The 17,809-nt window shown below is 40.1% G+C and overlaps 1 protein-coding gene across 5 annotated transcripts; it reads left to right on the forward strand.

Annotated features, from left to right (window-relative positions):
• The first annotated feature begins 7,447 nt into the window (after positions 1-7,447).
• Positions 7,448-17,084, forward strand: C4bpb (complement component 4 binding protein, beta). 5 transcript variants are annotated; one of them, XM_013017375.1, is made up of 7 exons: positions 7,448-7,587; positions 8,244-8,290; positions 8,789-8,962; positions 11,154-11,330; positions 14,078-14,168; positions 15,903-16,029; positions 16,900-17,084. In XM_013017375.1, exons 1-7 carry the CDS (start codon positions 7,580-7,582, stop codon positions 17,050-17,052), a joined length of 777 nt encoding a protein of 258 aa, XP_012872829.1. In that variant the 5' UTR covers positions 7,448-7,579; the 3' UTR covers positions 17,053-17,084. The 5 variants fall into 5 exon arrangements, with proteins under 5 accessions (XP_012872829.1, XP_012872832.1, XP_012872830.1 ...); XM_013017376.1 differs by lacking the exon at positions 7,448-7,587 and adding an exon at positions 15,171-15,226 and having other exon boundaries at positions 8,097-8,290; positions 16,900-17,049; XM_013017378.1 differs by lacking the exon at positions 8,244-8,290.
• The last annotated feature ends 725 nt before the right edge of the window (positions 17,085-17,809 follow it).

Raw genomic sequence — 17,809 nt, forward strand, 5'->3', positions numbered from 1 at the left:
AAGAATGCAAACTCCCCAAAGTCTATTGTATCTTACAAATGAGGACTATTTTTTTTACGAATAGTATGTTTTTAGCTTTGAATATTCTTCCCTTTTCACTGAGAATGCTCACTTGCTGAGCCAAAGAATAAGTAGCAAGAAAAGTAATAGAATGTATGTGGTTTTTATTTACCAAATGGTTCTTTTCTACTGTGGATGGTACAAAGACTGTTACCTAAGATGCAGTGAGCTGGGCTGCAGGCAGTTCAGCATCCAGCAACTTGGAGCTTATTTTGTACGCACAAGCTGCCTTCTGGAAGGCTCTTTCCTCTGTTCTGAAGCAGGGGGTTTCATCAGCTGCTTGTGGCATGCTGTACTGTAATGATTTCGCTCCTCTCATGGTGCAGACCTCTTTCTGCATCTACAGACCCTGTCTTCTGATGATGATCAGAGAATATTTTTATTTGGCTATTTATTCTATGTAAGGCATTTTCAAGTTCTTGTATTAGCATTTGCATGTATTTAATCAGAATGTAATGTAATTTATGTTGTCTGTGTTTTTGGTCAGAAATCTAGGTGACTTGAATTTTTAAGTATGATATTTATATACCCTAAGTTAAATTTCCAGAATATGAATGTTCTGTAAAAGATAAGACCATACTGTGTGGTCCAGTGGATCTCTTTTTGTTTGAATATTATTTTTCTCATTAAGTTTTATTATATAAACCAAAAGATATGTTTCTGGAGAAGCAGTCATCTCCTGGATAAATAAAATCATGTTAAAATATGTCAGTAACCTGTATTGCTTTTATAATGAGAAAATACAATAAAGGTTATTTTTAATTAAAGGAAGCAATTCATTTTGAAGTCACACACAAAAGAAAATAACACTTTGTAATCTTTGATTATATATGCATAAAATATAAATGACATTATCCACAATGTGTTTGAAAAGAGCTCCTTTAAATGATTTTCCAATTATTAGCAAATACATTTCCAGGTATAGTAGTGTTTTTATTTGATGACTATCAAGTTGCCCTAACATTTCAGTGTTAATCATTATTGATATTCTAGCCATTTATTTAGTTATATACAATCATGTAATGATTGCTTATTAGTTAGCAGGCCACCCAAATCTCTCCCCTTTTTCTAGAGTTTATTATTGAAAAGGAGAAGGTTAACAGTAGGACTATAGCCCATTCTTCCCCTTGGGGGTGCTTTTTTCCTCATTAAGGATCTTGAACCAAACCTTTATTAGATAGTATTTTTGTAAATATAAATGATGAAGAAACTGAAGACTTTTCTTGGAGTTAATAACAACAGAGATAAAATGTCCACAGTACCTCTTGAACATTTCCAAATTCTCTGAAGTTGAAGGGTTCTTCTGATAGAATCAAAAGGATTGATGAGAAGTTATCAGTATTAAGATAGAAGAGAGAGAGACAAGCTGTCAGTATTGATTAATAAATACCTAGTGCTTTAATAGTACAGCCAGAAGACTAACATTAATAAAGGTGTGTTATCAAGGGTATAATTCCCTTAGAAAGATCTTCAGTAACATTTATTTGTTTATGCATTTTATAATCTTTAAGTAGTTGTGTAAAGGAATTTCAATTCACCACTTCAATGTCTGTGTACAATATGTCTTGATCAGTGTCATGCCTTTCTAGACACTTTTGTGAGTACAAAGCCAGCATCAAACTATCCATTGTAAAGCTAGGAGTATCTGAAGTCATTTTCTTTGTTTTATAGATAGATAAACCAAATGAATTGTCAAAGCCACAGCCTCAGAGCAAGTAAATTGGCTAGCAGATTCCCAACCATGAGAACCAAGCAACACGTACCATATTTTTTTAATATAGTTAGTAACTTAACAAAAGACATCAAGTCAGGAAATGACTTCAAAGTATATTCTGCTCTTGATGTGATGGTCATTATGTGCTTTTCTTCCATAGCTTTAGTTACTACACTATTTTTTAAATCTCTTAGGGCTCACTGGTGAGGAGGGTCAAACTTCAGCCTTCTAGCTTGCCATGAGCTTGACAAAACTCATTGGCCTACTTGGGGGAAAAGGCGGGAGGAATGAGAAACTGAGGCAAGCCCAGGCAAACTTATAAAAATAGTATATTAAGAATAAACACATAAGTTTGACAAACCTACAGCCAACATTTATCGAAAAGCTAAAGCCATTTCCTCTAAACTCAGGAATGAGACAAGGATGTCCCCTCTCTCCACTTCTCTTCAATTTAGTATTAGAATGCCTAGCTACAGCAATAAGACAGATGCAAGCATAAAAGGGAATCCAAATAGGTAAAGATGAAGTAAAACTCTCCCTCTTTGCAGATGACATGATCTTGTATTTAAAGAATTCCATGGACTCCACTCCTAAATTACTTGAGCTGATCTGAAACTTTGGCAAAGTAGCAGGGTATAAAATTAACCCTCAAAAATCAATGGTTTGGGGGCTGGGAAGGTGGCTCAGTGGTAGAGCGCTTGCTTTGCATGCATGAGGCCCTGGGTTCAATTCCTCAGTCCCAAATAAGCAAAAAGAAAAAAGCTGGAAGTGGCACTGTGGCTCAAGTGGTAGAGCACTAGCCTTGAGCTGAAGAGCTGAGGGACAGTGCCCAGGCCCAGAGTTCAGGCCCCACAACCAGACCCCCCCCAAAAAAAAATCATTGGTTTTTCTGTATGCCAACAATGAGAAGAGAGTGGCTAAAATCAGGAAAGCAACTCCATTTGTAATAGCCCCACAAAAATAAAATACCTAGGAGTTAATTAAAGAAGTGAAGGATCTCTATGATGAAAACTTTAAAAACCTGAAAAAGGAAATTAAATCAGAACTAAGGAAGTGGAAAAAACAAACCTCCTGGATTGGGAGGATTAACACTGTGAAAATGGCAATACTGCCAAAGGCTATAATTAAATTCAATGAGATACCTATCAATATTCCAACCTCATTTTTTTTTTTTGGTTGGTTTGGGGTTTGAACTCGGCCTGGGCACTGTCCCTCAGCTCTTCAGCTCAAGGCTAGCGCTCTACCACTTGAGCCACACCACCACTTTCGGCCTTTTCTGCTAATGTGGTGCTGAGGAATCCAACCCAGAGCCTCATGCATGCAAGGCAAGCACTCTACCATTGAGCCAACTTCCCATCCCCAACCAAACCTTATTCTTGAATGAAATAGAAGAAGCAACCTCAAAATTCATATGGAACAATAAAAGACCCCGAATAGCAAAAACAATCCTTAGCAGAAAGAACAGTGCTGGAGAAATATCAGTACCAAATTTCAAACTCTACTACAAAGGTGTGTGTGTGTGTGTGTGTGTGTGTGTGTGTGTGTGTGTGTGTGTGTGTGTGTGTGTGTGTGTGTGTGTATGTCATTGGGCTTGAACTCTGGGCCTGAGCGCTGTCCCTCAGCTCTTCAGCTCAAGGCTAGCGCTCTACCACTTGAGCCACAGCATCACTTCCCGTTTTCTGGTGATTAATGGAAGATGAGTCTCACAGACTTTTCTGCCCATGCTGGCTTTGAACCAAGATCCTCACATCTCAGCCTCCTGAGTAGCTAAGATTACAGGCGTGAGCCACCAGTGCCTAGCTTACATTCATGCTCTTGAACACCTGCGTTTATTCATCTGAGAAGTTGATAAACTAAGGACTCTCTCCAGGAAACCTTAGGCACAGGTAAGTTTTGCATACAGATCATTCATTACATGAAACCCATCCCTGGACCTCAGGGTAGGATTCCAAGAGTTAGGCATTAATCTGTCTTTCCATTAATGAGTGATGGTTCCCACACGGCCAAATCCAGGAACCACATCAACTGCATCCCTTTCCTTATTGCTCTCCATTGACATGTTAGAAAAATGAACATAATCAAGTAGCACCTATATTTTTTTTTCTGAAATTCTGAAAGTTGAAAAGCTTTGGAAATATTTGACAGGAAAATCTGATTTGAACTTTGTAATCTCTGTTTCACTCCCATAAAGATCTGTTAGGTGGTATAGGGTGCAGAGGAAGATAATACAAATACAAACAAGGTATAAAACCTTGAAGTTGTTAGCAGTTTAGTGCTGGAGTAAAGGAGAGGAGGAAAGCTTTCCTCTATCCACTTAGATATAGAAGCTGGCACCTAGAATTGAATAATATATAGATTAATAGAAGAAAAAATAGAGTTTTATTATGCATCAAAGCCAAATATGTGTGGGAGAAGTTGAGTGATAAAGAATTGAAAGCCGCAATTATGATTGGGTTTATATTTATTGGACTTTTGAACTAAGAAGTGTCTATTTGGCTCTTTTGCCCATTTATTAACTGGGTTATTGTTTTTGGAGGTGTAGTTAAGTTTCCTGTATTTCCTGTTATTAGACCCTTGTTGGATATGTGGCTGTCAAAGATCTCCCACTCTGAAGGCTGTCTTTTTAGCTTAGTGACTATGTCCTTGCTATGCAGAAACTCTTTAGATTGATGCAATCCCATCTGTCAATTCTCTCTCCCCACTTGCAGAGCCCCTGGAATTCCATTCAGAAGATTACTGCTTATGCTAGTAATTCTAGTGTTTTCCTTCTTCCTGTAGACATTTCAAGGTTGCATATCTTACGTCCTTGATCCACTTTGAATTGATATTAATATAAGGTAGCAGGAATTCAGTTTCAGATTTCCGGTTTTCCCAGCACCATTTGCTGAAGAGGCTGTTTTTCTCCCCTAAAATGTTTTTGTTTTTGGTCAAAATCAAATGGTTATAGATGTATGGGTTTATTCAAATCCCTGGCAAGCCAGGTGCTGGTGGCTTACACCTGTAATCCTAGCTACTCAGGAGGCTGAGATCTGAGGATTGTGGTTCAAAGTCGGCCCAGGCAAGAAAGTTCATGAGACTCTTATCTCCAGTTAACCACCAGAAAACCCAAAGTGGCACCATGGTTTAAAGTGGTAGAATGTTAGCCTTAAGCAAAAGAGCTTAGGGACAGCACTCAGGCCCTGAGTCCAAGCCCCATGACTGACCAAAAAAAAAAAAAAATCCCTAGCAATGAAGGAAGTACAAACCAAAACAATGTTGATATTTCTTGTCATTCTAGTCAGAATGGTCATTATCAAGAATATGTACAACAGACACTTCCATGGGAGGGGGAAAGAATTATGATACACTATTGGTGGAAAGGTAAATTAGTGCAATCCCTATGGCGATCACTTTAAAAGGTAAAAGTAGAACTATTCTAAAATCCAGTGATCCACTCTTGGACATTTATCTGAAAGATTACAAATCAGGATACAGTAAAGACACCTGCACATCCATTCCATTGCAGCACTGTTCACCATAGGCAAGTTATGGGAGCAGCCCATATTCCCTATGACCAATGAATGGATCAATATGTGGTCCAAATGGATCAAGGAAGAAGATGGTATCATTTGCAGGGAAAATGGATAGAAGGGGGGGAGATTGAGGGGGCATGGGAATGATATTGATCAAAGTAAGCCAGGCTCAGAGATACAAAGGGTGCATGTTTTCTCTCATACGTGGAAATTAGACCTAAAATACAAAGATGTTAGAAAACATGTACAAAGCCATAAGCATATCCACATGATTAAAACTGACCAAAGATGGAATATTCAGGAGTGAGAGTTCATGGTATAACCCCTCTTTGGACAATCAATAGTTCTACAAAAAGAATGCCAAGAAGCTAAAGCTATCTTGACTACAGGAGGCTCAGAGGAAAGGGGATGATGAATGAAATGTGGAATTGTGGGACAATGTGGTCATGGTACTCAATGTGCATATGTGAAAACTGAGCTAGGAAACGAGATGAGTGGGAATGGGAGAGATGGGAGGGGCAGAATGATGGAGCAACGGGTCAAGATGTGTTATATAAGGCTCAATAGTTATGTGCATATGCTCATAAAATGATGCTTACCAAATGAACTCCAAAAAATGGAAAACATAGTTTTTTGAAATTGTACTGTTTGCAGTTTTCTTTTTGTCACTGTTTTTTATTTCTGCACCTTTTGTCTTGTATGAAAGTTTATCTGATTTGGGGAGGGGAAAGAGAAGCACAGAGACAAGCAGACAAAGGGTTAACTAATTCAGCAGTGACACTAGACACTATGTTGTAAATGAATTATACACCTTAGGAGCAAGGGAGGTTGGGAGGGGGAGTGACACTGTTCAAAAAGAAATGTACTCATTACCTGACATGTAACAGTAACCCCTCTGTACATCACCTCTACAATAAAAAAAATGTACATGTAAGTTGGCATGTTAAGTTGAAGCCTTTTTGCTACAAGTATGTGAAGACAATTTTCAAACAGGAATTAGGCTGGAAGAGGTGATGGAAAGGAAATGTTGTTATAGATATAGATGCCAACTCTCTTTGGAAGATAGCGCATTTTCAAGAGGAGGTATAGGAAATAAGAGATGACCTAGTAATTGCTCATATAGCTACGAGCAGTGTGGAAATCTGTGAATGCTGAGCCATGCTGATACAGAGAATTGGAATGCCATTCTCTGACTCTCAGAAACCTGGGAGCAGGCAGAGAAAGATCAATCGCTCCTAGCATTACAGAGACCCAAGACTTTCTTGGACCTTGGAATTAGAGAGAAAAGGCTTGTACAGATGGTGTTGTATGTGGCTTGCCTCAGCTTCCTTCGCTAAGGAAGTCAGACATCCTAGGATTGTTTCTTCAAAGAGATTGCTACCTTATTTTCTGCACATACTCCCCATCTGATAATCAATAAAGACCCTGTTAGCGGGCCGTTGGGGTATCTGTTGCTGGCGAGAGGCACAGGCCCCTTGGAACCCTGTTAGCGGGCTGTTGGGGTATCTGTTGCTGGCGAGAGGCACAGGCTCCTCGGTGTTCCAAATGTACTTTCTCAGTCTTGTTTCCGTCACTGCCTTGCTCTCAGCTGCAGCAGCCTAAGGTGCTCATGTGGGATCCAACTGATTGTCTGTCTGTCTGTCCATCTGTCTGTCTCCCTCCATGGTGTAAAAACTCCTCTGGAGAAGGAATTTGGGATATGTTTTTGTTGGTGTTCTACCTTCTGGTTGTAGATCTGCCTTTAAAGGAACCTATGCCTACCTAAATTCCCAGAGCTTACTCCTTTTAGCCCAATCAGCGAGCCAGCTACAAGAAAGCTGTTCTCCTCTGGTATCTGTTGAACTGGAGATGTCTTCAGCTCATATAATCTTTATCCTAGAGCGGAGATGACATATTCTGATCTCTTTTGGGAAAAAGACATAAGCCAAAGGATGAAAGAATAATATTTGAGAGGTTTACTATTGTCCTTAGTAGACTTCATTATTTTATCAACACTTAAAACTTATCAGGAATTCGATCCCAATTTTTTATCATTTGAGCACAGAGAACCAATCAAGTGCTGTAAGAGGAACAGAGCTTTAAGACACCTCCCCTCACCCTGCCTCCAACGCATTTGACACACTATAAATCCTGACTCCAAAGCAATCTCCTCATCTCTCTCTCTCTCTCTCTTTTTTCCTGTCCACTTGGTTAACTATGGGCTCAGGCCAGAGCCTGCCTGAGGAGGAGCGATGGATCAGGAAGGCTGGCATATTCCTGCCAAGTGGTGAAGGTGTCACCGAAGGACTTTGGAATGCTCAGGTTTGGAATCAAGACCAGCTCCTTGCTAGGAAGCCATAGATCTAGAGGACAGGTAGGGTTAGCTTATTTCCTTCACCTTCCAGGTCTCACCCGTTTTAAGTGCGGTTTCCAAGCTTGGGATATCTCAGGGTGAGGAAGTGTGGAGAAGGTAGCCCTTGGAGCTGAGGCTTACTTGGGCAAGCACCACTGATGGGTGCCTGGTCCTCTAACCCAAGTGCTGGAGAGAGTTACTGATGGACTGTAAACACTGACAAATATTGACAGAACTCAAGGTCATGGCAAAAACCATTTGGCTTGTCTGTGTAAAAGAAAAGATAAACCTGCAGTTAAAAGGGATTGGTGAGCTGGATTTGCATTCCCAGAAATTGGGAAATATCTGAAACTGAGCTTTAAAACTGGCCGTTCTTTTAACTCTCTCTATGGTCTTTTCAGTCACAGCCTATGCTGTTCCTTCCTGTTGCAGGATATATTTTTCTTTTTTGGCATCACCCTCCCCTCCCTCACCAGGGAAAAGAATCAAATATAACCTCTTCTCTAGGAGGGAAGTGTTTAGTCTCAAGTCGTGTTGGAAGATCTATTTTGGTGAAAACTAGGTGGCTGGGATTAGGTTAATTTCAGTCCTGAGTCCTGATGTTTGATCACTTGATGTTTTGTAGGATTGGGTCCTGTCTTATGATTATGTGGCTGATTTCTGCCTCTGGTGGTATGTATAATTTCCTTAAACTCAGCTCATGAAGTATTTGGTTTCACTTTGTGAGTATGAGGCATCACTCTGTGTGGGGTTCTAATAAATGAGACATTATGGTGGTTATTTCATTTACTGGACATATCAGATCACTCCACATCATGTTTTGTACATACTAGAAGATTACATTTCCTGGTGATCCTGCTCTCTGAAGGGTATGGTTACTGTTGACTTTTGCTTTGTATTCTAAAATCTGTCAATATCAAACTTGTGACTATGAGTTTATACCTATTATGAGCTCAAACACTGCACAAAATTTGAGTAAACCTCTTGTCATTTCTTGGGATATAAAGTGGGAATCCTTGAAAAGTATAGGACATAGATGCACAGGGACTGGGAAGAGTACAAGAAATCAGAATCCATAATCCAGCAAAAGGATACCAGAATGTGGAATCTAACTGAAGCTTTCTTGCAGCCAGCTCTGTGCCAAACGAATCTCTTCTCTTTCCCTTCCAGAAATGAGCTGTCCAGAATTTCCTCCAGTGGACAATAGCATCTTTATTGCAAAGGAGGAAGAAGGACAGATTTGGGGGACTTACCTTTGTACTGAGGGCTACCACATGGTGGGACAAGAAACTTTTTGGTGCAACAACTCAAAAGTGTGGGATGCCTTCACCCCTGAATGCCGCTGTAAGTTGGATCTTCGTGCTTTTCCCCCAATTGTCATACCTCTATATTCTTTTATACCCTCCTTTCTGCGGACTATGTTAATATTTAGTGAATTTCTAGAAATATACGTTCAATGGACTTTTTTCTATTGATATCTGTAAACTTGTACATAATATAGGATTTCAACATAATATAGTCATATAATGCACACCGATTATATTCACTTCCTCTATTACTGTTTCTTATGCTCTTCTTCTCTCTTCCTTCTCCCTTCTCCTCCCACTTTTCATGGGTTGGTGGTTTTGTTTTGTTTCCCTCTAGCATCCATAAATGAGAGGAAAAAAAATGGGATAGCTGTCTGGAGGAACTGGCTTATTTTATTCCACATGATGGGGTCCAGTCCATCCTTATTCCAGCAAGTGCAAATGATTTAACTTCATTCTCTCCCCACCCCCATTTTGTTCTCTTTTGAGATAGGGGCTTGAACTGTCATCCAGGCTGATCTTGACCTCACATTCCTTCTGTCTCAGCCTCCTCAGTGCTGGGATTATATGTGTGCAGTGTCAATTTTAAAGCACTGTAGTGGTTAAGCTTCTCTTGGATGGTATAAGATCAGCTCTCAACAAGTATTAATTTAGTTGAACTAATATAATTCTTTACTTCTGTGAAAAGGGAAGTCTTTTGAATTTTTACGTTTTAGGGCTGGGATTGAACACAGAGCTTTGTGCATGATACTATCCCACTGAGCCATTCCCTCACTCTTCAAAAAGAATGTTTTGCTATATCCTGAAGAGCTAAAGTAACTCCATTTTAAGATCAAACCCCCTGAGCTGTGCTGCCCTCAGAGTAACCCCCCCCCCAAAGAGAAAAATAGTTCTTGGAAAAACCGCAGGTTGCCACCAACCCTGCCCACCCTTAAGGAACAGAACGTTGCCTAAGTGCTCCATCAGAAAAAGTGAAGTGCAGCCAGGGTGGACTTAAACCCCCTCAACTTGTGAACTTGCTTGTGTGGAAACCCCCTAAACTTGTTTGTTTGATACTATAAAAGCTGTGCTAATTTTGTGCTCGGGGCCTCTTCGTGTCACCGGTTACCGAGTGCGCGGAGCATCAAGCTTGAGCTTGCGATAAACGACTCTTGGCCATTTGCATTGATCGTGGTCTCTGGTGGTCTGGGATGGGGCATCAGAAAACTGGGCACTTCACTAAAACTACTGTTTTGCTATAATTTATTTACTCTCATACTGCTTAAAAACTCTTTTTTTAACTTTATTTTTGAATTAACATACATTGGTGATCTGAGGGGATTTCACTATTATTCTGATACAGTGAACTTCAAACAAGTTCCTACATTATTGAACACTTTAAATACATACAAAACTCAAAAAAGTCAAGGAAACATTTATGTTCATCTCACTCCTTTGCCAGTAAACTATACCTGGTAAATGATTTCATCTCTACCTTTACTAATGTAAAGGAAGTCATTTTGTCTCATGTTAAATGTGTCTCATTTCATGTAACTTCTGGGAAAATTTTATGTTGTCAACTTACAAATAAAGGAAGTGAGATCCACCTGGCATTCCAAGGTCACAAAACTGATGGAGGTAGGCTAGAAAATAATTAATTCATGTTCTCTTTGTAAAATTAATTACATTTATTCTTTATATACTTACACCAATCTTTAGATTTTTTTGTCAAAATTAACCTACATTCGTCATACAGGGGAGAGGGAATTTTATTGTTGTATTTCCACACAATTACATTAATATATTCAATCTTCTTCATTTGAAAAACCATCATATCCTTCTGCATTCTTTCCTATTTTTTCACAGAAGAGAATTTTTAAAAAAAAATGATGAGTAATATAAATTTAGCAGGATGAAAGAGAAAGACTTAGACAACATTTAGGCTCAAGAATTTTTAGAGCAACATTTAACATAACAATGGCCAAACTATTGGTAATTTCTAGTTCCGTGCTTAGTTACATTTATGTTAATTCAGTTGCCAATCAAATCATTCTTATGGGTGATCAAGGCCATGATGGTCTTTTCTCATCCTGCATTGATATGACTAGGGGCCATTTACCGTTACCTCTTAAAAATGTGCAGCCTTAGGCTCTGATTTACTATTTTCCCTCTGAAGAGAGAAAGCCTGGCCTTGGCTATGATAGGCTACAGCCCAGTCCTTTCTCATGAATTTTTCTGCTTTTCTCCAGTGGGCCACTGTCCTGATCCTGTGCTGGCAAATGGCGAATTCAATTCTTCAGGGCTGGTGAATGTAAGAGACAAAGTCACATTCAAGTGCAATGAGCACTACATCCTCAAGGGCAGCAACTGGAGCGAGTGCCTAGGGGACCACACCTGGGGGCCTCCCCTCCCCATCTGCAAAAGTAGTAAGTACTGGGGAAGCCCAAAGCCCAAAGATACGGACGACGGCGTCATCGACATCCCCCAAATGCCTGCACTGTATCTTCCAGGAAAATGTTAGGCTCTAACAGACAACCAAGAGACAAAAGGAGCTCACAGACGTAAACCTCCATTCAAGTGATATATTCCAAGAAAATGAACAGTATCTGAGCACAAGTAGGGTTGCTGTTCTGTTAGGTCCCACGTAAGGTAGTAGGGGCATTGACTATTGCGTTTTTATTGGGATCTTTTATTAGCATACACAAGCTGTATAAGGGGAGTTTCATTGTGACATTTCCATATATGCAGACAATGTACCTCATCGGCCTCACCACTTTCTTATTCTCCCTTATGCCTTCTCCTTCCTTCTTCACTGAGTTTCATGGCTCCATTTTTCCTATATGCATATAAATTACTTTCACTCTCATTCACCTTTTCTTGACTATTTATGTTTTTATTACAAGAAGGTGACAAAAAAGTTTTCATTTGAAAGCAGATAAAAGCACAAAAAAAGACCTGATGGTTTTCTCTTGTCCTCTGCAAAGTTATATACAAGTAGAAGTGCAATTCCCTTTGAATTGCTACAGTTCATACCTCTCAGAGGCACTCAGCTAAGATGTGCTTATTTCATGGATTTTTCTTATATTTATGCACATATTTAAAGCAAACACTCAAGTTAAATTAAACATGAAGTTTTTATGTGCATGGTTGTACGTGCATATATAGATGTATGTATATATGTATACATACGTAATTATATACTTATAAAAATGAGATCTTGCTATACATACTTTTAAATACCTGTGAATGCATTCCATATATAGGAATTTTTCCAGAGTGGCAATATAGCTTTACATCTTGGTTTTTAAATAACTGCATATAGTTATACTATAATTTATTTATGCATTTCTTATATTGATGGACATTTATTTTTATTTTTACCTTTTTTTAGCTATAGCAAACAATGCTTAAATGAATGTTTTATATGTCCATATCTCATCATTCTGTTTTTCTCTCTTTCTTTCTCTGGCCTTTCTTTCTTCCTGTTCTTTCTTTCGCAATTCTGGGGCTTGAAATCAGGGCCTTGGGCTTGCTCAGCTGGAATTCTACTACTTGAGCACCACTTCCATTCTTGCTGTATTCTGGATATTTTGGAGATAGAATGTCTTAGGGACTTTTCTGTCCCAGCTGGATTCAAACCAGCTCTCAGTCTCCTGAATAGCTATATAACAGGTGTTAGCCACTGGTGCTCAGAATATGTTGTTGTTTCTTTAGAGTGAATTTCTAAAGTGATTGCTGTGTTAAAGATTGTTACTGCATAATATATGTGAAATATTCAGAAAATTCTAAGGACTTGCTACATATTGGAATATGAAATAATATGGAAAGCTCGATGTTTTTATTGCTTATTAATAATAATTAGCTGAGTATAGGACTGCTTCTAAGTGTGCCAGTTACCTAGGTGACACAGATACTGGGCAGAAACTTAACCAAGAGGTAGGGGGGTGTCTGCACCAGCCTGCATGGCCCTGGGCAGACCGTACAACACCTATGTAATGTATATGAAAATTTACTGACAGACATTAAGTAAGACTTAAGTAAAAGAAAATATATACTGTGATCCTGGGTAGGCAGACTTAATATTACAATGTGATCCCCTGGAGATATATAAGGCAAAAAGATAATACAATCTCACTTGAAAAGATACATAGTTAATGTTACAACTTCACTTTTTAAAAGAAAGAGATAACTAATATTTATATTTGGTTAAAAAATAGAAGAACTACTTTAATAAATTGTAAAATATGCAAGAATATTGTTATAATACTATGATTGTATTTCAAAATAGTGACAAAAACTTCATTTGAAAAATATATGAAACTAGAAAAAAGTCATAATTTGTCCACTATAAAATTATATATATTATATACAAGATAGTGTTAGCATGGTAAATAACAGGTACTATAACTAATATGCTACTGAAATAGTAAATATGGGACAGGAAAGGAGGACAGATGATTTAAAATACATGAGAAACCTTTGTTTTAGTGGGAATGAGATAATAGCTCATTTGGAAAAAGACAAAGTTGTAACTCTACATGCTGTTAAAAAATACATACTCCAGATGGACTTAAATACATAAATACAAAATCAAAATGATTAGGTTACCGGGGCTGGGAAGGTGGCTCAGTGGTAGAGCGCATGGCCTTGCATGCCAGAGGTTCTGGGTTCGATTCCTCAGCACCACATAAGCAAAAAGAAAAAAGCCGGAAGTGGCACTGTGGCTCAAGTGCTAGCCTTGAGCTGAAGAGCTGAGGGACAGTGCCCAGGCCCAGAGTTCAGGCCCCATGACTGGACCCCCCAAAAAAACAAAAAACAAAACAAAACAAAAAAAAATGGTTAGGTTACCAAAAGAAAACCTGAAAACCTATGGTTTTAATTTTTTTAAGTTTATTTCCTAGTAGGCTATCAACATATAGTTTCTTCCTCTGATTTCTGTCAGAAAACATTCCTGAATTGCTGCTAAGTCAGAAGACCAGTGTATGTGTGTGTGTGGGGGGGGGGAGTAAAGAGAGATCTTTCCCGTGGACAAAGATGCTTTTGGTGAGAAGGCGATGTCCCTGGGTCCCTGTTGGACAGCAGATGCAGGTGCAGACAGGGTGCTAAGTCATTCATTGGCCCTTGTCTAAGTTGAGAGAGGTGCATTCCTCACCTGTATACTTCCTTCTCTCAGGAGACTGTGACCCTCCTGGGAAACTGGCGCATGGCTATTTTGAAGGAGAGTTCACCTCAGGATCTGTTGTTACTTATTTCTGTAAGGAAAGGTAAGTGCACACAGGCCTTCTAGTATGAGCTCTTGCTCCTTGGCTACATTCTCTTGGAGAATAATATAGTCTGTGTTTCACCCTAATCCACTCATTTCCTTCTGCTTCCTCCTCCCCCTCCCCCTTCTCCTCCTCCTCCTCCCCCTCCCCCTTCTCCTCCTCCTCCTCCCCCTCCCCCTTCTCCTCCTTCTCCTCCCCCTCCCCCTCCTCCCCCTCTCCCTCCTCCTCCTTCTTCTTCGAGAGCTGTTTTAGCCCATGGCTAGCTCTTTCCAATTCCTAGAAAATATGGCTCCTACTAGAGAAACCTATTTTTCCTTTGTGAAGGTATCACTTCTTTAATCTCAAAAATACTTAAGTATTAAAAATATGTGTTTTCTAAGGACTCAATGAAAACCTCAAAACATAGAAGGTCAGAAATATAAAGATTTAGAGCAGAGATCCTTACAGAGTCCTACTTCAAGTCTAACCTTTGTTTTTTTTTGGATGGTAGTTGGGTTTGAACTCAGGGTTTTGTGGCAGAGCCCCTGCTCTGTCTGCAGTTCCTCTTCACCCCTTGATTTCTGTTTGTCTGATTCCAGGGTTGTTTTGTTTTTTTGTTTTTTGATTGGTCATGGGGCTTGAACTCAGGGCCTTTGCCCTGTCCCTGAGTTTTTTTTTATTTTTTATTTTTTAATTATACGTTTTTTATTGTAAAAATACTGTACAGAGGGGTTACAGTTACATGAGCAAGGTAATGACTACATTTCCTATCAAGCATTGTTACCTCCTCCTTTGTTTTTCCCTGAGCCTTTTTGCTTAAGACTAGCACTCTACCACATTGAGTCACTGTGATACTTCTCTTTGTCTAGTGGTTAATTAGAGATAAGTCTCACAGACTCCTCCTGCCCAGGCTGGCTTTGAATGGTGATCCTCAGATCTCAGCCTCCTGAGTAACTAGGATTATAGCCGCTGGCACCTGGCTTCAGTTATGTTTTTAGATAAGATCTACTATTTTTTGCTCAGGGTCAGCTTTGGACCTCAATTCTACCACCTGGTCTTCCATGTAGCTGGAATCACAGGTGTGTAACACCACATCTTTTGTTTTTGTTTTTTTTTTTTGAGATGTGAGTTTTGCTACTTTTTGCCCGGGCTGGCCCCAAACTGCAGTGCTTTTTAGCTGCTGGCATACAGGTGTGTGCCAGGATGCTCAGCCATTAACTCTAGACTGCTTGGTGGCTCTTATCACGGATCAGTTACCCTTTTCTTTCCCTTGTGTGAGGTCTCATGGAATCATCTGGCCTCATAGATAGGTCAGCCTCATTATAAACTTCCAATAGACTTTGCAACCAATTCTCATATTTGTCTGATTTGAAACGACCGTCCCTCTTTACCCTGTTGCCTATGATTTGTTTGAGGGAGCATCTTTCACTTTCTTCTGCTTCTGAGAGCTTACAGGACAGATGCCTTTTTAGGGTATGGAATGATCAAACAAGGCTCTACCTCCCCCTGCAAAAACTGAGCGCAAACACGTTGATTCTGGGTTTAGCACTCGGTGTTTTGCACATGGATTTGTCCCCATTTCCCAGCATTTGCAAGGTAATTTCATTGCTTTGTGAGACTAAGATCATTTCAGCACCATGAATTTTAGCTTCCGAGGTAGGGAGGCAGATACTGGAGTGGAACTTCGTGCAGCAGCCTCAGTTACCCCGGGTGGCGGGTGGCAAGGCCTGGCCAGGTTCTGACTCCCCCCCACAGGTACCGTTTGGTGGGCCCGCGGGAGCTGCGCTGCCTGGAAGGGGAGTGGAGCGGTGAGGTTCCGACCTGTGAGCCCATCCCAGAAGCCCCCAAGCCAGCCCAGCAGATTGCGTTGGAGAAGGCTCTGGTAAGTACAGCGCTTCTGTCTTGTTCTCAGCTGCAGCTCCACATCTGGGCAAAGCTCCAGATGACAAAGCCATCGAGTGCACCAGCCGGCGAACAGCTGCACAGTTCAGGACAGTGTTGTGGCCCGGGCTGGCTTTCCTCTAAAGGAACTTTATGGAATGTCACCTGACATTTCCATTCACCACCACCCTGGCAAACCTCATACAACTCAGCATCTCATCTGCCTCTTGGAACAAGGTGCATGAATTCAGGGTCTGAGATTTGTAAGCACTGACTGTCACGAAAAGTTCTGAACACTCCTTCTGGACTTCATTAAAGGCTTTTCCTTGAGATTCTTCTTTTAGTCTATGTTTATTACTGGGGGGATAATTCATAATGGAAGGCAAGTGCATTTGGATCAGAGAATGTACATGATTTATTGTATTAAAGACCTCATTGTTTATTTTTAATTTCATTTTATATTATTTATCTATTTATGAATTTTCTTTTGGTGCCAGTATTGGTCCTTGAACCCTGGGCCTTATGTTTTCCCTTAGCTTATTTTATTTTTTAATCAAGGTTCGTGCTCTACCATTTGAGCCACAGTTTCATTTTGGGCATTTTGCTGGTTAATTAGAGGTAAGAGTCTCAGAAACGTTTCTGCCCTGCTGGCTGCAATCCATGATCTTCAGAACTCAGACTTCTGAGTAGCGAGGATTCACAGGCATGAGCCCATATGCAAAGTCAAATCATCAGTTCAAATCCCAGTACTTCCCAAAAGATCTACATCTCTGCTGAAGCGCCTTGGTTATGAGCTCTGCCAGGGTTCGGAGACCTACCTCGCACTTTCTGACTTCTTCCAGTTGTAAATTCATTTTCTTTCTTTCTGCAGCAGGCCTTTCAGGAGAGGGAAGACCTTTGCAGTGCCATCAAGAACTTTCTGAAAAGATTAAAGGAATGTGGCTTACCAGTGGACGAACTAAAATATTCTCTGGAGATTAAGAAAGCAGAGTTAAAGGCAAAGATACAGCAACATCATAGTTGAGAAGATTGGTAACAGAAACAAAACTATGAATAAAATTTCTTCTTGGCTCAGAAATTGGTTTCAGAAAGTCTCTGACTGGGCTGAAAGGAAACTTCATAGTAGTTGATGTAGTTGTAAAATGTGTGTGTGTGTGTGTGTGTGTGTGTCTATGTGTTGTTATACTTACAAGAAGAAAAAGACAAATGCAGTGTGCATCCGTGACTACGGAGAGGGGAAAGTTTAATTTCTTGTCTATGAGAGAATGAGTTAGCTTGGATCCCAGATAAATGTGTGGCATGGTGGCTCAAATGGTAGGGTGCTCGCCTTGAGCTGAAGAGCTCAGAGACAGCGCCCAGGCCCAGAGTTCAAGCCCCACTACCCCGCCCCCCCCACACACAAAGAGAGTGCACAGCTGAGAGTCCGCCTCTAAGCCTCCTCCTGTCCAATCAGTCTCTCCATTTTGGGATGTAGCCATGTGTTCTTTACCCCTAATACCTTTCTCAGTTTCAGCTAATAATTTCCACCACTCACCTAAAGCCCAGCCTAAAAAAATCTCACAGCTGTCAAAACTTCTGGAATGAATTCAGTATGCTCTGGTTAACTCCTGTCTTTCTACACCCACATGGAACCTTCAGGGTTTGTTTCAGAAAGAAAGTTCTGCTGCCGGAAAGCCAATAATCTTTTGGGCACACAAAGCTGAAACTTTATAGTGAATAGTTTGATTGGATGTCAAGCTTTAAATTCCTTCCTAGGAACCCAATCAGAGTCATGATAACTA

The sequence above is a fragment of the Dipodomys ordii genome, unplaced genomic scaffold (assembly GCF_000151885.1).
Source record: "Dipodomys ordii isolate 6190 unplaced genomic scaffold, Dord_2.0 Scaffold35, whole genome shotgun sequence".
In the NCBI taxonomy this organism is placed as follows: Eukaryota; Metazoa; Chordata; class Mammalia; order Rodentia; family Heteromyidae; genus Dipodomys; species Dipodomys ordii.